Source organism: Vulpes vulpes, chromosome 1 (assembly GCF_048418805.1).
Source record: "Vulpes vulpes isolate BD-2025 chromosome 1, VulVul3, whole genome shotgun sequence".
Classification (NCBI taxonomy): Eukaryota; Metazoa; Chordata; class Mammalia; order Carnivora; family Canidae; genus Vulpes; species Vulpes vulpes.
The window spans coordinates 110766940-110782229 of NC_132780.1; the positions used below are offsets into that span (position 1 = coordinate 110766940).

The 15290-nt window shown below is 35.0% G+C and overlaps 1 protein-coding gene across 3 annotated transcripts in view; it reads right to left on the minus strand.

Moving 5' to 3' along the window:
* The window catches only part of CD47 (CD47 molecule), a 47187-nt gene that overhangs the window by 5572 nt on the left and 26325 nt on the right, over positions 1 to 15290 (minus strand). The window contains exons 4-10 of one of the 3 annotated variants that reach the window (XM_072722452.1): positions 11222 to 11329; positions 9954 to 10046; positions 8840 to 8932; positions 7933 to 8025; positions 2465 to 2496; positions 902 to 926; positions 253 to 285 (exon numbers count right to left, since the gene is read on the minus strand). In XM_072722452.1, coding sequence (XP_072578553.1) covers positions 253 to 285; positions 902 to 926; positions 2465 to 2496; positions 7933 to 8025; positions 8840 to 8932; positions 9954 to 10046; positions 11222 to 11329 — 477 coding nt within the window. The remainder of the gene's footprint in view (positions 1 to 252; positions 286 to 901; positions 927 to 2464; positions 2497 to 7932; positions 8026 to 8839; positions 8933 to 9953; positions 10047 to 11221; positions 11330 to 15290) is intronic. The other 2 variants (XM_072722447.1, XM_072722449.1) reach the window with 2 other exon arrangements.

A 15290-nucleotide genomic window follows, 5' to 3' on the forward strand; every position in this document is an offset into this window, starting at 1 on the left:
AGCACTAATTTCTCTTTGCTATGAGCAATGTGACTGGAGGGTCTGATTAGTGACACCCTACAGCTTTTAGAGCACTTGTTTTGAAACTCTTAAGAGTAGATTTAAGTTTTATAAATCAAGACATGCAGACCTTTAGAATTTTACAGTGTCCCTTTTACATATAAAAAAGAGCATACTTTCAAGAAGCCATTTGATTTCTTTTCAACGTTCATATTTTAACCAATCTATAATGTAGGTGCATTTTATACTTACCATCATTCATCATTCCTTTTGATTCTTTAAATGCTAAGAATTAGTAACAAGCCAAGCAGGCAGTTAGTAAGATTCCACAATTAGAAATCATTTCTAAATAAATAAATATGCAGTAATATCATGCTAACTATTCCACAGCTATAAAGCCAAATTAATTTTAAGTCTATTACTTTATTACAGAAGCCTTCCTGTGGATCATACCCACAGACTCCACAAAGGAAACAAATTCACAGTTGGGAACATAGATCTAGATTTAGGGAGAAAGAAAGTGAGATGCTTGGGTCTCACTCTGTGGTAACAGCCTGAATCTGAAACTTATAAATGAGAAACTGAAATTAATTGAGATTCTTCTCTCCTGGGGTGTTATGCTTCATCTTGGCTAGTGCAAGGCAATGGTCCCCTTGTTCAAATACTGCTTAGCCGGTGCAAGCAACTACTGGAGGGATACTGAACAGTGCATTTTTCTCAGAGGTAAGAACATTACAATAGCAATACTCTGAACAATCAAGAAAAGAGGGGTCAAAGCAAGGGACAAAACTAGATTTTTTGCAAGGCATAGATAGAGCATTCTAACTGCTTTGGGAGCCTGTTCAAATTATGATCTGGTAATGGATCAAGAAGAATATATAAGTTTGTAGTAACCACATACCATTAAGGGGCTCCTCTACAGCTTTCTGGAAAATATTTAAAATACATTTACATAAAATGGAACTTAGTTCATGTGCTCTTATACTAAAATTTATATATGCTAACACTTAAACTATAAAGAGTGAATCTTACAGTCTAAAAGCAAGGCAACAAAGATTAGAAAAACAAAACTTGCCAAGTTTACCTAATAGTTTAATAATAGCTGTATTAGTCTTAATATTTTTTCTATGCAGAAATTCCCATCCATTCTGCCTCTTTTAGTTCAAGAAATTCTAACTTCTCAAAAAAGTGCAAACATAAATAGCAACACAATAACAAAAGAGTTAAGCAAGAGATGTGACCAAAACAGAATCATTTTCAAATCATGCAAAGTGAATTCAGTAACAAGGAAAGAAAATGTGTTAAGATTTAAGGGTTCAATGGTTGGATTATTTCCAACAGAGGCACTTTTAATACTGCTGGCTTTGGTGACCACTGTAGCTATAGCACCAATCTTTTTAGGAAAATAGGCAGGTCTGCTGAGGCTCGTCAGGACTCAGGAGTATATGTAATCTCCACTTCCTGCCACAGACAGGAGTCTCCATTTTGGCATTCAGATAGAGCTACCATTATTCCTTTCTAGAAAGGTGACCTCTCCAGATCTTCTTCTTCTTCTTTTTTTTTTTTTTAAAGATTTTATTTATTTATTCATGAGAGGCATAGAGAGAGAGAGGCAGAGACACAACACAGGCAGAGGGAGAAGCAGGCTCCATGCGAAGAGCCTGACGTGGGACTCAATCCGGGGTCTCCAGGATCAGGCCCTGGACTGAAGGCGGCACTAAACCGCTGAGCCACCGGGTCTGCCCAACCTCTCCAGATCTTCTTTCCAGAAAATAGTTCTTACGCCTGTCACATGACGAGTCTCTACACAGGTTTTTTTTTCATGTGCTCATTCATCCATTTCAGTGTATCTCCTAAATTTGCTCCTTTTCTTGGAATTTTCTTAGATAGCTTATTAAGGAATCCAAGGCAGAGTGAAAACTATAGTACCATTTGGAGGAAGAAAAATGCTTATAAAATGAGGGAAGAAGGGAAATAAATTATAATTCAGAACAGATATGTTTCAGTGAGATCTACATTCATTTTATAAATTATTTTCAATGAAATCAATTTCATATAAATCTCTCTCCCTCATTTTAAAGACTGAAATACCATTTTGTATATGCACATCAAATGGAGCCAACAGGTGAGGCAGTATATTGCAATCCGCTTCCTTCAGCAGAGATAATAACCATTATTCTTACACATGAACTTTCCAGTTCTGAGAAAGTAAGAAGTCACTTGAGGTATCAGCACAATCTTAAGGAATCACAGATTCTATCCTATTGCAACTAAAATGACCAAACATACGTTTTAAAATAGAGTTGGAACTATTCATGCAAAGTCATGAAATGACTTCCGTATTCTCTCAATCTGTGTTATGCCACTAAACAGAGAGCAAAAGGCTTCAATATTTCAATTACCATTCCTTACTCAAAACCATCAAGTGATCATTCCCAATTCATTTTAAGAAAGTTTAACTTACCCTAGGAGGTTGTATAGTCTTCTGATTGGAAGCTGATATAATTAAAAATTGAGAAAATGAACTGAATAAATTAAACAAATCAAGGCAATATAATGTTTCATTTCAATGACTATATAATGATTAATTTCAAATAATTATATGCACTGATAGAAAAAAATGATCAAATGATCTACCTACATAAAATAATAAACAGCTACATTCTCTCATTTGTATATGCTATATTTCCACCAAATCAGCCATCTGTTACGTTTCTTGGTGAAATATGTTATGTATTCACCCCTCACTGTGGACTCTACACCCCTCCCTATTCAGCCCAATTAGAATGTAAACAGAATGTGGCAATGACCAATCTCCACCCTACTCCGTTGTCTGTCCTTAGCTGACTGTTCTGGTTCCTTGCAGCCCAGTCTTTTCTTTTGCTTCCATCTTTCCAGTTTTCAAAGCTTCAAATAGCTAACACACTAAAGAAAATATTCAGATCCTTCTGAGTTTAATGAATTATTCTAAGCAGCTAGTTTTAGCCACAATCACCCTCTTCTCTATGTATTCCTTCTCAGCTTTCCAAGTTACCCTTGGCACTGCTTCTGAATGGACTGGTTAATGGAGATTAAAGAATGTAGGGCATGAAGAAAGTGGCAAAGGGAAAAAATAGTACTGTAGTTGCATAGAAAAAAGAGAGAACTTCCTTACAAAACCCAAGGGAGGTCCCAGAGCAGCTCAAGCCAGTCTTAAATACAGAATGAGTCCTACATACACAAAGCATCAACCAGCAACATTGTGTGAGCTGGTTGGTAGGAGGGTGATGCTACAGGAGAGTCAATTATGCTGTCCTGTGGGTTGGAAGGAAGCCTCGGTTTGCTTGAGAGTAGACTCAGGCAAGCCCCCAGAACTGCTTGAGAGTAGACTCAGGCAAGCCCCCAGAACTGCTCTAGTGTTCTGTGTTCTTTACTTACTGCTACTCCTCCCCACCCACCCCTATCGAGTTTCCAAAGCTGATGGGCAATGGGAATGAGATCCTACACAAGGGCAGCCAATGTACAAACTAGTCAGAAACTGACAGGCTCTCTCAAACAGAGACCATAGTGACTGACTAGCCTGCAAAGTTTCTCTCCCCTTCTGGAGCCTGAAGGGGAGAAACCAAAAGAAGACCAGGAAGTTGGTGATAGAAAGGTGACCAGCAAACAGCAAACTGGGAGAAAAGCTCAAGGCTTAAGGACAAAGGTAAGACAAACTATCAGTGAGAAGACAAGAATAAAATACAAGATGAGGGCATAAAGAGGAGGATAAGCTTGTAGGGGAAGAACCAGAGAGGAATTCAATAACCAGCAGATGGGCACTGAGTAAAACTCCTATTAGAGGCAAGAAGATGGCTCAATTCTTAGGCATTGGATCCTTCTGATTCCCAAACTGCTTACTGTTCTAGCCCCCATGAGGCCTGGTTGTGTCCCAGCTCTCAGGAGAGTCCCACCTTTGTTAGTGTCATGTGTGGCTTTAAAGGAAATCTCCCTTCCTAGAAGCACTTGGGGAGTGGTATAGTCCTGGCAGCCAAACAAGGAAAGCACTTTTTAAAGTAGCATGGAATGGGGCGCCTGGCTGGCTCAGTCAGTGTAGCTAGCATGTGATTCTATCTCAGGGCTAAGAGTTTGAGCCCCATGTTGGGTGTAGAGATGACTTAAAAAATAAATAAGGTCTTAAAAACATAAGTAGTATGGAGTGAAATGGTTTGGGAATATGGGTGGGTTACATTTAGCAGCCTCCCAAAGAACCCAGGAACTACATTTCTGTCTTAATAACATGTAAAAAGGATAGTTTCTGAGTTCCAATTCTTAGGTCCAAGGAACACCTCAGTTTGGCTAGACCATTCTGAAAAAGAGCTCCAGAAAGAACAACGATTTAGAGGGACACCAATCAGCTGTGCTCCCTATAATAGTATAAAACCCAAAAGTGCACAAGTTAATTTCACTTGAGTTAATCTTCTTCCATATGGGCATTTGATCTATGTGATAAAATAACTGGTTTATCTGCTGCTACCATGGGCCTAAGGCACCAATAACTACACATATATAGTTTAAAATATATATAAAATATATTACAAATATATATGTTAAATATGTTTTTATAATATATATTTGACAATCTAAATATATTTTATATATCTTATATGACAAATATATAATATATTTTATATGCATAAAATATTTTATATATTATACAAATGTATGTTTATATATAATACACATTTTATACAATATATTTTATAGAACATATATTGCATGAAATATATATTTTATATAAAATATATTTATTTATTTTTAAACCACAAGCCTTAAGGATTCCATATGAACTCCCTATAAAGTTTCATTTTGATTTTTTACTCCCTGAAACATCTGACCACATTGCATCAATGTATTTCTAGGTTCTGAATTTTCAGGAATATTTTTCCTACCGATATCAGACTCACTTCTCCCTAACAATGGGCTACAAAATATCACTGAATTTTATATATACATTCCATGTCATTCTAAAATAACTAGGATGTTGTGATAAATATGGTTTCTGATTACTGGTAGTTTGATCTGTAACAAAATATTTTATATGCACTTATGTTGAAATGATAATGGCTTAAAAAAATGAACAAGTATTGACTTTTATAAATAATGGATATAAATGCCCCATACAAACAACAAGCCTAACACTAGTGAGTGAGTTAGTCCTATTTAATTTTCTCTATGATCTCACATTGTTACTGTTTCTAGCTCCCATTTTATTTTGCAAAACTTAAATGCTTCCAGTAACAAAATGAAATCCAACATGGTTTAAAAAGGCCACAGAAAATGAAATTTAAAATCTTACTTCTAAAGTAACGATTAAGGCTACAAATTTAAACTTGGAAATAATAAAAACAACAAAAGTTAAAATTCTCATAGGCCATAACTTAATCTTACAGAGATAGCTTGGATTTTAACAACAATGACAAAAAACCCCTCACAGAACGCCCTGAGGATTTTATTGCATTTAAGTCAAGACACATTCATTAAGCTTTTCCAAAACAGAGATGAGTAAAATATATTTTGAAAACATTTACAATTTTTACCTCCTGATAAAAATGCTACAGTTTGCAACCTTAATGTTACATATACTCGTATTTACACATTCAGATTATCTAAGGAAAACACAACAATTTTCCCATTCTACCACATTATCTAAAGAGCAACTTTCCTGTACCTTTTCTCTTCTTGCCCTTCAACTGACCGAAGGTGTGCCTCTGAATTCTGGCATTAGACAAGTTGATTTCGAAAGTTAATTTAGAATATTCTCAAAATGTCAATAAAACTGGATTAAATTATTTACTTACATGATATATTTACATGTTAAACCATGATAAATAAAAAATAATATTGAGAACTTTTCAGGATTTCACTTTCACTTTGATTTTTAAGGTGAGAACAGTATGTGTATAATTGTAGTTTCACAGGCTGCTCTGGGATGTCAACTATGGAGAAGAGAGAGTAAGGCCAAGGAGGTGGTACTTAGATGATGCCTATTTCCACCTGTGTCAGCACTCCAGACCCACTGGTGACTCTACTGAATATCATTCTTCAGACATGAAAGGCATGGGGGAACATGGGAATAAAAAGGGAGGCTGATGCAGATAATGAGGAATATGAAGAACAAAGAGCTGACCATTAGTCAAAGATACCTCATGCTATATCATGTTGCAGATCACATGCTGTTCTCATGCATTTAGGGAGCAACATAACCAGCAGTGTCATCTTCAACTACACAAATACACAAATGGTGATCAGAATACTCAACAAAAATAGAATATGTATTGGCATTCATAATGTGAGGCTTCTGACAGCTACCAAATGAACACCATTCTGCTGAGAAGTCTTCATTGTGTTTTATGGACTTATAAGAGTCACGAACTAAGAAAATTTCACTGAGGAAACGACTCTGACTTATGAACACATGAACCAAAGATAGGGAGATTTAGTTAAGTATTTTAATGGTTTCTCTAATAAAAATTAACAAAAATTAACTAAATAGAGACAAAGAGTATGCAATGAAATTAGACTCATCGATCAGTCAGCCAAAGCTGCGGTTCAGAAACAAAGGTAAAATTTCTTTGAGAGTATTATGTAAGTACATATATTACAAATATATGTAAATATGGAAAACTGACTGTAACAACTCAAGGCTTACATTAATTTCTGGAAACACAGTAAAGTCCACCTAAAGCAGAAACTTGGGATTTTTTTTTTTACTCCGTTATTTGGCAACTTTTGATTACTTTGCCAAATGTTTAAGAGCTTGCTTTACCTCTTAAATAAAAAACAAATTTTTCTAAAAGATACTAATGTAAACCAATTATAGGGAACATTTTTAGCTTAAGACAGACAACATTTGAGGTAAAAGCACCTACCGCTATATACAAAAAATTAGAACTTATATAGAAATCTGCTATTTGAAAATTGGCAGATTAAATATGAAGTTCAGAAACAATTAGCTAATTTCACAGTTACTAACAATTGATTTTAAAAGTAGTAAAAACAATATGGATGGCTCTAGAGTGTATAATGCTAAGTGAAGTCAGTCTGAGAAAGACAGATACCATATGATTTCACTCATATGCAGAATTTAAGAAACAAAACCAACAAAGGAAAGAAAGAGACAAAAAACAAGATTCTTAAATGTAGCGAACTGGTGGTTGCCAGAGGAGCTGGGTAATACAGGTGATAGGGATTAAATTAAAGAGTACACGCATCATAATGAGCACTGAGCAATGTACAGAATTGCTGAATCACTATATTGTACACGTGAAACTAACACAACACTGTATGTTAACTATACTGGATTTTAAAAACAAATCAATAAATATATTTTTTAAAAGATAGGAAGAGCCTATATTTTAAAACTCCATGTTTTTATTATATTACTTATAACTAAAAATATTTGAAAGTCAAGTGAAAATCAGAGGACATTGTTCTTTAACAAAAGTCAGATTTTGAATTTCAACCTGTCTACTTAGGGGAGTCAAGGTCTGTAAACAGTCTGCAAGAACAGCAAGTAACAAATAGGTCTCTGTGAAAGAACTCTCTCATAGAACAAATGGAACAATTAAACATGTTTTTCTATTAAAATGAATCCTCAACATTCTCTCCTTTTAGTTAGTATAAAAAAGTCCATACCTTCTAAAACAAAGCCATTTTCTTTTAAACTAGTTTATAATCTAAACTTTTCATTAATTCGTATTACTTTTACCCCTTATATCACCACCAAATCACTCCAACTTTATTATATTTTATTATTTAAAAAATACAGCTGCTGCATTCACAGTATTTTCTCATTTCTGGAAATACTGATAAACTTCTTTAGTCATAAATTTTAAGAGCTCATCAATAGAATTTTCCAAATTATGTATTTGAAATTCTTGGCACAGGCTAACAAAAATAAGATTGACTTACCAACAAGTTTCATATAAACTAATCCAAGTAATTCTGCTAGAGCTATAATACCCAAACCTGAAATCAGAAGAGGGCCATGCACTGGGGTGCACTCTGTAAAAACAAGTGAAATTTTACATTAGAAATCTGTAGGAAATAAGTGAACTTTTCAAAAGAATCAATGGTAACAGTAATAATATCAAGTTTTAAGGGGAATAATTTTTTTCTAATTATTAAGAAATAAAAGTTATCTACATATATTCATTATTAACTCAGTGAAATTACTCCAAATTATTAGAAAAAAAAGTTTTCATTTGCATAACATGTACCTATCACATCAAGACTAATGCAAAATAGCATGTAAAGCCTACAGTTCCAACCAATTGGAGCCTGGTTATTCAAAAAATTCTCCCATGAATTTAGGCAAAGCAGTTTGGCTGCTAGGATAATCAGTCCACATACAGCCATATACAGCCAATATTCTCATGGAAATATGGAAAGCACTATTCTCAGAGGGAAAAAAATGAGAGTTAAAAAAAGAAAAGCTCACAAAGCTCACACCACCAAATGCTGGCAAGATGCAGAGCAACAGGAACTCTCATTCACTGATGGTGGGAATGCAAAATGGCACAGCCACTTTGGAAGACAGTTTGGCAATTTGTTGCAAAACTAAATATATTCTTAACAATCCAGCAATCACACTACTTGGTATTTACTTAAATGAAGTTGAAAACTTATGTCCGCACAAAAAACATGCACATGGATGTTTATAGTAGCTTTATTCTTAATCATCGAAAACCGAAAGCAGCCAGGCTGTCCTTCAGTAGGTGAATGGATAAAAAGGAAGAAGGAGGAGGAGGAGGAGAACTCTGTCCTAGAGAAATTCCTAATAAGATAAATTGGGACTAGAGAAGAATGTGACTCTTACCTGAGACACAGAGGCTTAGTCCAACCACAGAGAGCACATAGCCCAGTACCTGAAGGATTAATATGGCAATGGTGAAGGGAGACATCCAAACACCTGGAGGAAGAAAGAGTGAGTTGAGAGCATTTAAGAAGCAATCACACCCACTTGTATTCTGTGCAACCAAAAATTACATCCAGTGACTAAAGACTAACTCTGGATTTCCTTGTCAGATGGTAGATTACTTCCCAATGATCTAAATTTCACCTTTTCACACAAGTAGTTAGTTTCAGATTCATACACCCAGCAGTCTTTTATATTCACAGTGAGCTCAGCTGGACTGGTGCTTTTCACCCAAAATCTTAGAACAGTGCTGCTTTTACCACACTTGTGCATTTTACAGTATGAATGGCTATTATGCATGACTCTGCCACATGCACATAAAATTGTTCTGTTGGAGAGAACAGTGATACAAACATGTAAACATCACAATCTTTGTCTTGTATGTCTAGAGCTGTGATTTCATAACAAGTTAATAACTTTCCAGTGTACATCAAGCCAGGGATAAGCTCTAAGACCAAGAGTTAAATCCACAAATAGAAAAAAAAAAAAGACTGTGATAATGACAAAAATACATTAGTGACTGACTCCAAAAAAAGCAGTAATGATTATATCAACTACAGGCTGGGTATCTGTATCATCTTTTAAAACTAAAATGCTAAGATCTGCCATTAATTAAAAAAGATATACATTTCCACTATTTTAAATTGAAAACCTTATTTTGTAAAATTAGTTTTCTTTTGCCTATGTTTAATATCTACTTATAACTTGAAAAACTGAAATATAAATATGAAGATAATCATTAAGAAATTATATAACACAATTTGAAAAATCCACTGTCTAGCATCAAATATATATGAAAATTGCTTTCTACAAAATAACAGGATGCCTTGAAAACTGAAGCTCAACTTAAAATTAATCCACATGGGGAAAATGTCACTAAGAATAGCTTGGAAAATCTTTTAATAAGCCAACTTTTACTGAGTTGCCAAAAAAAAAATCATATAAGAACTATTGTTTTTTTGGTTGTTCTTAAAAAGAAAAAGGTGGGCAAACTCATGCTATAGCAAATACTCACCTATCATAAACACACAGTACTGAAGTAATGTTAATATTACTGTAGGAATTACAATTAAACCAAGTCCACAAGAATTCTTTGTTGAATATTCACCTGTTAATAAAAATAATATTTAAAATATTAGCCTACATACTTCCTACTCTATAGGAAGTTAACGTACTTAAACTTACTGAATGTATTAGTCTCAATACTCCTCTTAAAAATTTGAAAAGGCTTAAAAATATATTTCCCCCAAAGCTTCATATAAAAAATGACTATGTTTGGATTAAGACACTTCAGGCATCTAAATGCCAACATCTAAGTCTCAACATGTCAAATCCTTGAATTGGCTTTATCTCCTCAACTACCTTATAGAATTTCAGTGAGAAACTCTGGAGTCACCTCTTAGCATTCCCTTCACTTGCTATGTTCAATATGTCCCATAGTCAAAAATGTTGTTCTCTCAAGTTATCTTTAGAATTCATCTTCTTCTTCCCTATGTCCTAACTCAAGAGGCAAAAGGAGTTGCCAAATTTATGTTCCTAAATGTTACTCTATTATACTATCCTTTATTCAGCCCAAAAATAACAATGGCTCTCTCCAGTCTACACTGTAGGTCCCAGGCTATTTCTGCTGTCTTTCCATGTGCCACACACTTTCTCTCCACTCCCATCCCCATCCTCCAAATGCAAGCAGTTTCAGACAAACTTCCCACATTCATTCCCACTTCCATGTCTTGGCAAATGAAATCTGCCTCTGTAGTAGGTTGAATGATGCCCCTAAAGATATGTCCACCTTCAAATCCCTGGAATCTGTGAATATTAACTTATATGGCAGAAGAGTATTACATTATATAGCAAAGGATGATTGAGTTAAGTAAGGATCCTGAAAGGAGGAGTTTATCCTGGATTATCCAGGTGGGCCCTAAATGCAATGACAATTGTCTTTGTAAGACAAAGGCAGAGGGAGATTTGACAAAGACACCATGGAGGAAGAAACTGGAATTATGGTGCCACAAGCCAAGGAGTTGCAGACTGCCAGCAAACGCCAGAAGCTAGAAGAGTCTAAAAATGGATTTCCTCCTAGAGCCTCAGGAGGGATTACAGCACTGATGACATCCTTACTTCAGATTTATGGCCTCCAGATCTGTGAGAAAATTTCTACTGTTTTAAGACACCCACTTAGTGGTAATGTGTTACAGCAGCCCTAGGAAACTAGCACATGCCCCCACCCCCACCAAGCCCTCATCTACATCAATCCTGTCTTCCTCATATATCTCTGTATCTTACCTGGGACGAAAAGAATGGCTCCGACAATGACAACTATAGTGAGCACTAGTCCACCAACAAATAAAAAAATGGTTTTCTCCTTCATAATACTGGATTTATATTTAATTGCTTAAAAAGAAAACAAAGAATTAAATGAACCCAATCGCAGAAAGTAAAGCCATTTCTGTAACTTATAAAGTGCACAAACTGATAACTTACTATAATTGAATAATCTTTGAGGAACAACTCCTTTATATGTCAAACCACCTCAAATCTTTCTCATAATAAGTCAAACTCTAAATATTATCATGTCAGTATAAATATGGATACTGAATTTAAAGGTAATGCTTTGTTCCCTTATACTTTAAGAAATAAAAATTATGTATATCAGGCTTTCTCAATTAAGGCCTTATTAACATTTTGGGCCAGATAACCGCTTGAGGGGTGGGATTGTTCTGTGCATTATACAATGTTTAGTAGTATCCCTGGCTTCTACTAACTATATGCCATTAACAGCTCCTCAGTGGTGTCAATCAAAAATGTCTCCAGACATTGCCAAATGTTCCCTGAGGGGCAAAACTGCCTCAGGTTTACAACTGACATATATAACACTGATGAAAAATAACTGGCTACTTAGTAATATTGAGAAAAAGAGAACTTTATTTCATCTTATAGAAAATTAGGGAAGCGTATAGAATTCCAGGTAATTTTATTTTGAAGTAGAATAAACACTGGATAAATCATACCTTCTTGATACCCTGGCAGTAAAAAATGCTCAACTTGTTCAATTAAAATAATTTCATGAAATTGAACTATAAACAATAGCATTCATCATACATGTTACTGTTTTTGATGCTAGCTCTACTGACAAGTATCTGGTACCTTCCCTGAAAGAATAGAATAAGCTTAAAAACATTATAGTTGCTCCTTAAATAACATGGGCTAGGGGCACTGACCTCCTCTACCCTGAACAGCTAAAAATCTGAGTATAACTTTTGACTCCTCAAAAATTTCAGTAATAGCCACTGTTGACCAGAATTTTGCTTTACCAGTACCATAAAGTCAATTAACACATATTTTGTATGTTACATGTATTACATACTGTATTCTTATAATAAAGTAAGCTAGAGAAAAGAAAATGTTATTAAGAAAACCGTAAGGAAGGGAAAATACATTTATAGTATTGATCCATAAAAAAGATCCATGTATAAGCAGACCCAGAGTTCAAACCCATGTTGTTCAAGGGTTAACTGTATTTCTTTTCCTATATATTTACCTTTTGGGTTTTGTTTTGGCTAATATTAAAATTAATTTTTCACCAGGAAATTTGACAAGAGTAACCTAAAAGCAGACTGAGTAGCAAACTGTATGACTTAAATTCTGCTGTGTTTCAGACAGACGATATTTTTCATGCCATTAACCAAGGAGTGTCCTGAGGGGGAAGATTTTTAAAAATGTTATATTTAGCATTTAATTTGCCTCCATTAAAATGACAAACAGGTCAAATATACTAAAAAGAATAAATAAACCTCTAAATGACCATAATAAAATCTATGTATAAGGTATTAAAACCTAGGATCCATTATAACCTATGGTTAAGATGTTAAAGTACAATGCAGGCACCTGAAGATTTTTTAAATCTCTACCTGTTTTAGGTTGCATGCATACTTTAGATTGTAACTTCAAATTTATTCTCTTTAGGGGCAGATGGAGGGTTAAGCAATAATCGGTCCTGAAGCTGAGTAATCGAATTCACATTCACCAGAAAAGAGTGAGAATCAATCTGGCAAGTTCCCCAAGCTTTCATTTGATCCATCCAGCCTTGAAACTTATAGGACTAGACTCAGTCATGCTCCTGACTTATTATAAGGCACAGATTTTCACATCTTCCTTATTTTCTAGGCTCAAACACGGTCTAGGATGCAATTCCACATGTAGTCACAAAAGGCACAAATACAGTTAAGAAAAAAAAGAAGCTTTCTCTAGACACGTGTCAGGTTTTCCATTTAATCCTATGCATACTGCTAACTAAACAGAACTTGAGAGTTCTGCAAAGAGGTCATAAAATAGGAGCTGTGTTTCAAATGTACTTCACAGTCAATCAAACATTTATAAGAAACTCTTCCAGGTTTATTTCAACGTATAAAAGAGCTGCTAAGATCAAGCAGCAAGAATTCACCATAGAGTATAGTAGAAGTTCATGCAAAAAGGCAGACATATTACTCTTAACAAAAATCAGAGTGTGAATCTCATATAAAATTCCACTGTCACTCACCAGAATGGTCATCTTCTACCAAGGATGACCTGTGCTGCACGTCATAATCATCCAAAGTCCCTGGTTTGTCTTAGGGTTCACTCTTGGTGCTGTATGCTCTTAGATTTGGACAAATGTGTAATAACATCCATCCATCATTATGATACCATACAGAGTATTTTCACTGCCCTAAAAATCCTCTGTGCTTTGCACCCCTGTCAACCACTGATCTTTTTATGGTCCCCACTGATGTGCTTTTTCCAAAGTGCCACATAGAGTCATACAGTATGTAGCCTTTCAGATTGACTTCTCTGACTGAGTAATATGTATTTAAGGCTCCTCCATGTCTTTTCATGGCTTGACAGCTCATTTCTTTTCACTGCTCAATAATATTCCATTGTATCGATGTGCCACAGTTTGTTTATCCATTCACCTACTGTAGAGGAATAAAGCGGCTATAAGTATCTGTGTGTAGGCTTCTATGTGGATATAAGTTTTAAATTTCATTTGGATAAATACCAAGGAGCACAAGTGTCAGGTCATATGGTGAGAATATGTTTAGTTTTGTAAGAAGCTGCCAAGCTGTCTCCAGAGTAGCTGTACCATTTTGAATTCCTATTAGCAATGCATGACAGTTCCTGCTGTCCTGCATCCTCATCGGCATTTGGTGTTGTCAGTGTGTATATTTTTAACACAAACTTATAACCCTAGTCCCACCACAAAGGAATACCAAATATATGGGTAAACTATCACATTTCTGACAACAAATTAGGAATTCTAAAATTTTCCTCTTTTACATCTTCTGTAACTATATAGCAAGCTATACTTCTCAGAAATGAGCTAGATTGATTAATTCATTTGTTTTAGAAATACTTACCATGTACCTATAATGTAGCAAGCCCTTTTCTTAGCCTAAATCATGCCAACTGAATCAAGGTAAAAGTAGAAGATTATGCAATGATAACTGATTGTGCACCTATGTGCATATTACCTATGTGATAATCACTATTCTAAATGTTGGCACTGAACAAAAAAACGAAATACTCCTGCCTTAAGGCCCTTATACCTTACATTTCAGTGTGTGTGTACATGTGTGTGCGTGTGTGTGTGCTTGCGCATGTGTTGGGAGGAAGCAGCAGGAGTGAGGATGGAATGTTACTCCCTGATCTTCTTTCCCAATTCAATAAATAGAAGGTATGGGTCTACTCTAGACTAAAAAAAGCCCCAAATTAATGTTAATAAAAAATGACATGTCCCTCTAGCCACCTGATGCAACAGCTAATGTTATGAATAGATACTCCCATTTAAGTTTTCCTGTCTCCTTGTGACTGCTAATAAAGGACATATAACACAAAATGTAGGTTGTGCTTGATAAAATCTAGTGCAATTACCATATCAACCTAGAGATCAAATAAAATCTACCATCTTAGTTTTCATGATACTCCAAAGATGGGATTCAATACACCCATATAGGTCTATGCAGACCTCAATCTATCCAATCAACAAAACCTAAAAATCTAGGAATTCAATATCTGCTTACAGACATGACATTTAGATGGTCCCTTACTGAGTGATTAGTGAGTCAGATAAAAAGGCTAACCAGTAAAGGGTAATGCATACCAGATTAAGAATAAATCATAAAGGGAGACATGTTTGATTTCATTATTACAGTGCTATTTTCTGCCATCTCCAGGAGAGTAATTGTAGGATATTTTTGGTATCTGTTAAGTTGCAAATCGATATTATCTTTGAATCAGGATAAAGCACATCTGATTGCTTTTAAATGAAATTACAATTTCAAAATTTTTAATTTAAATTTAAACTTAAATTACTATT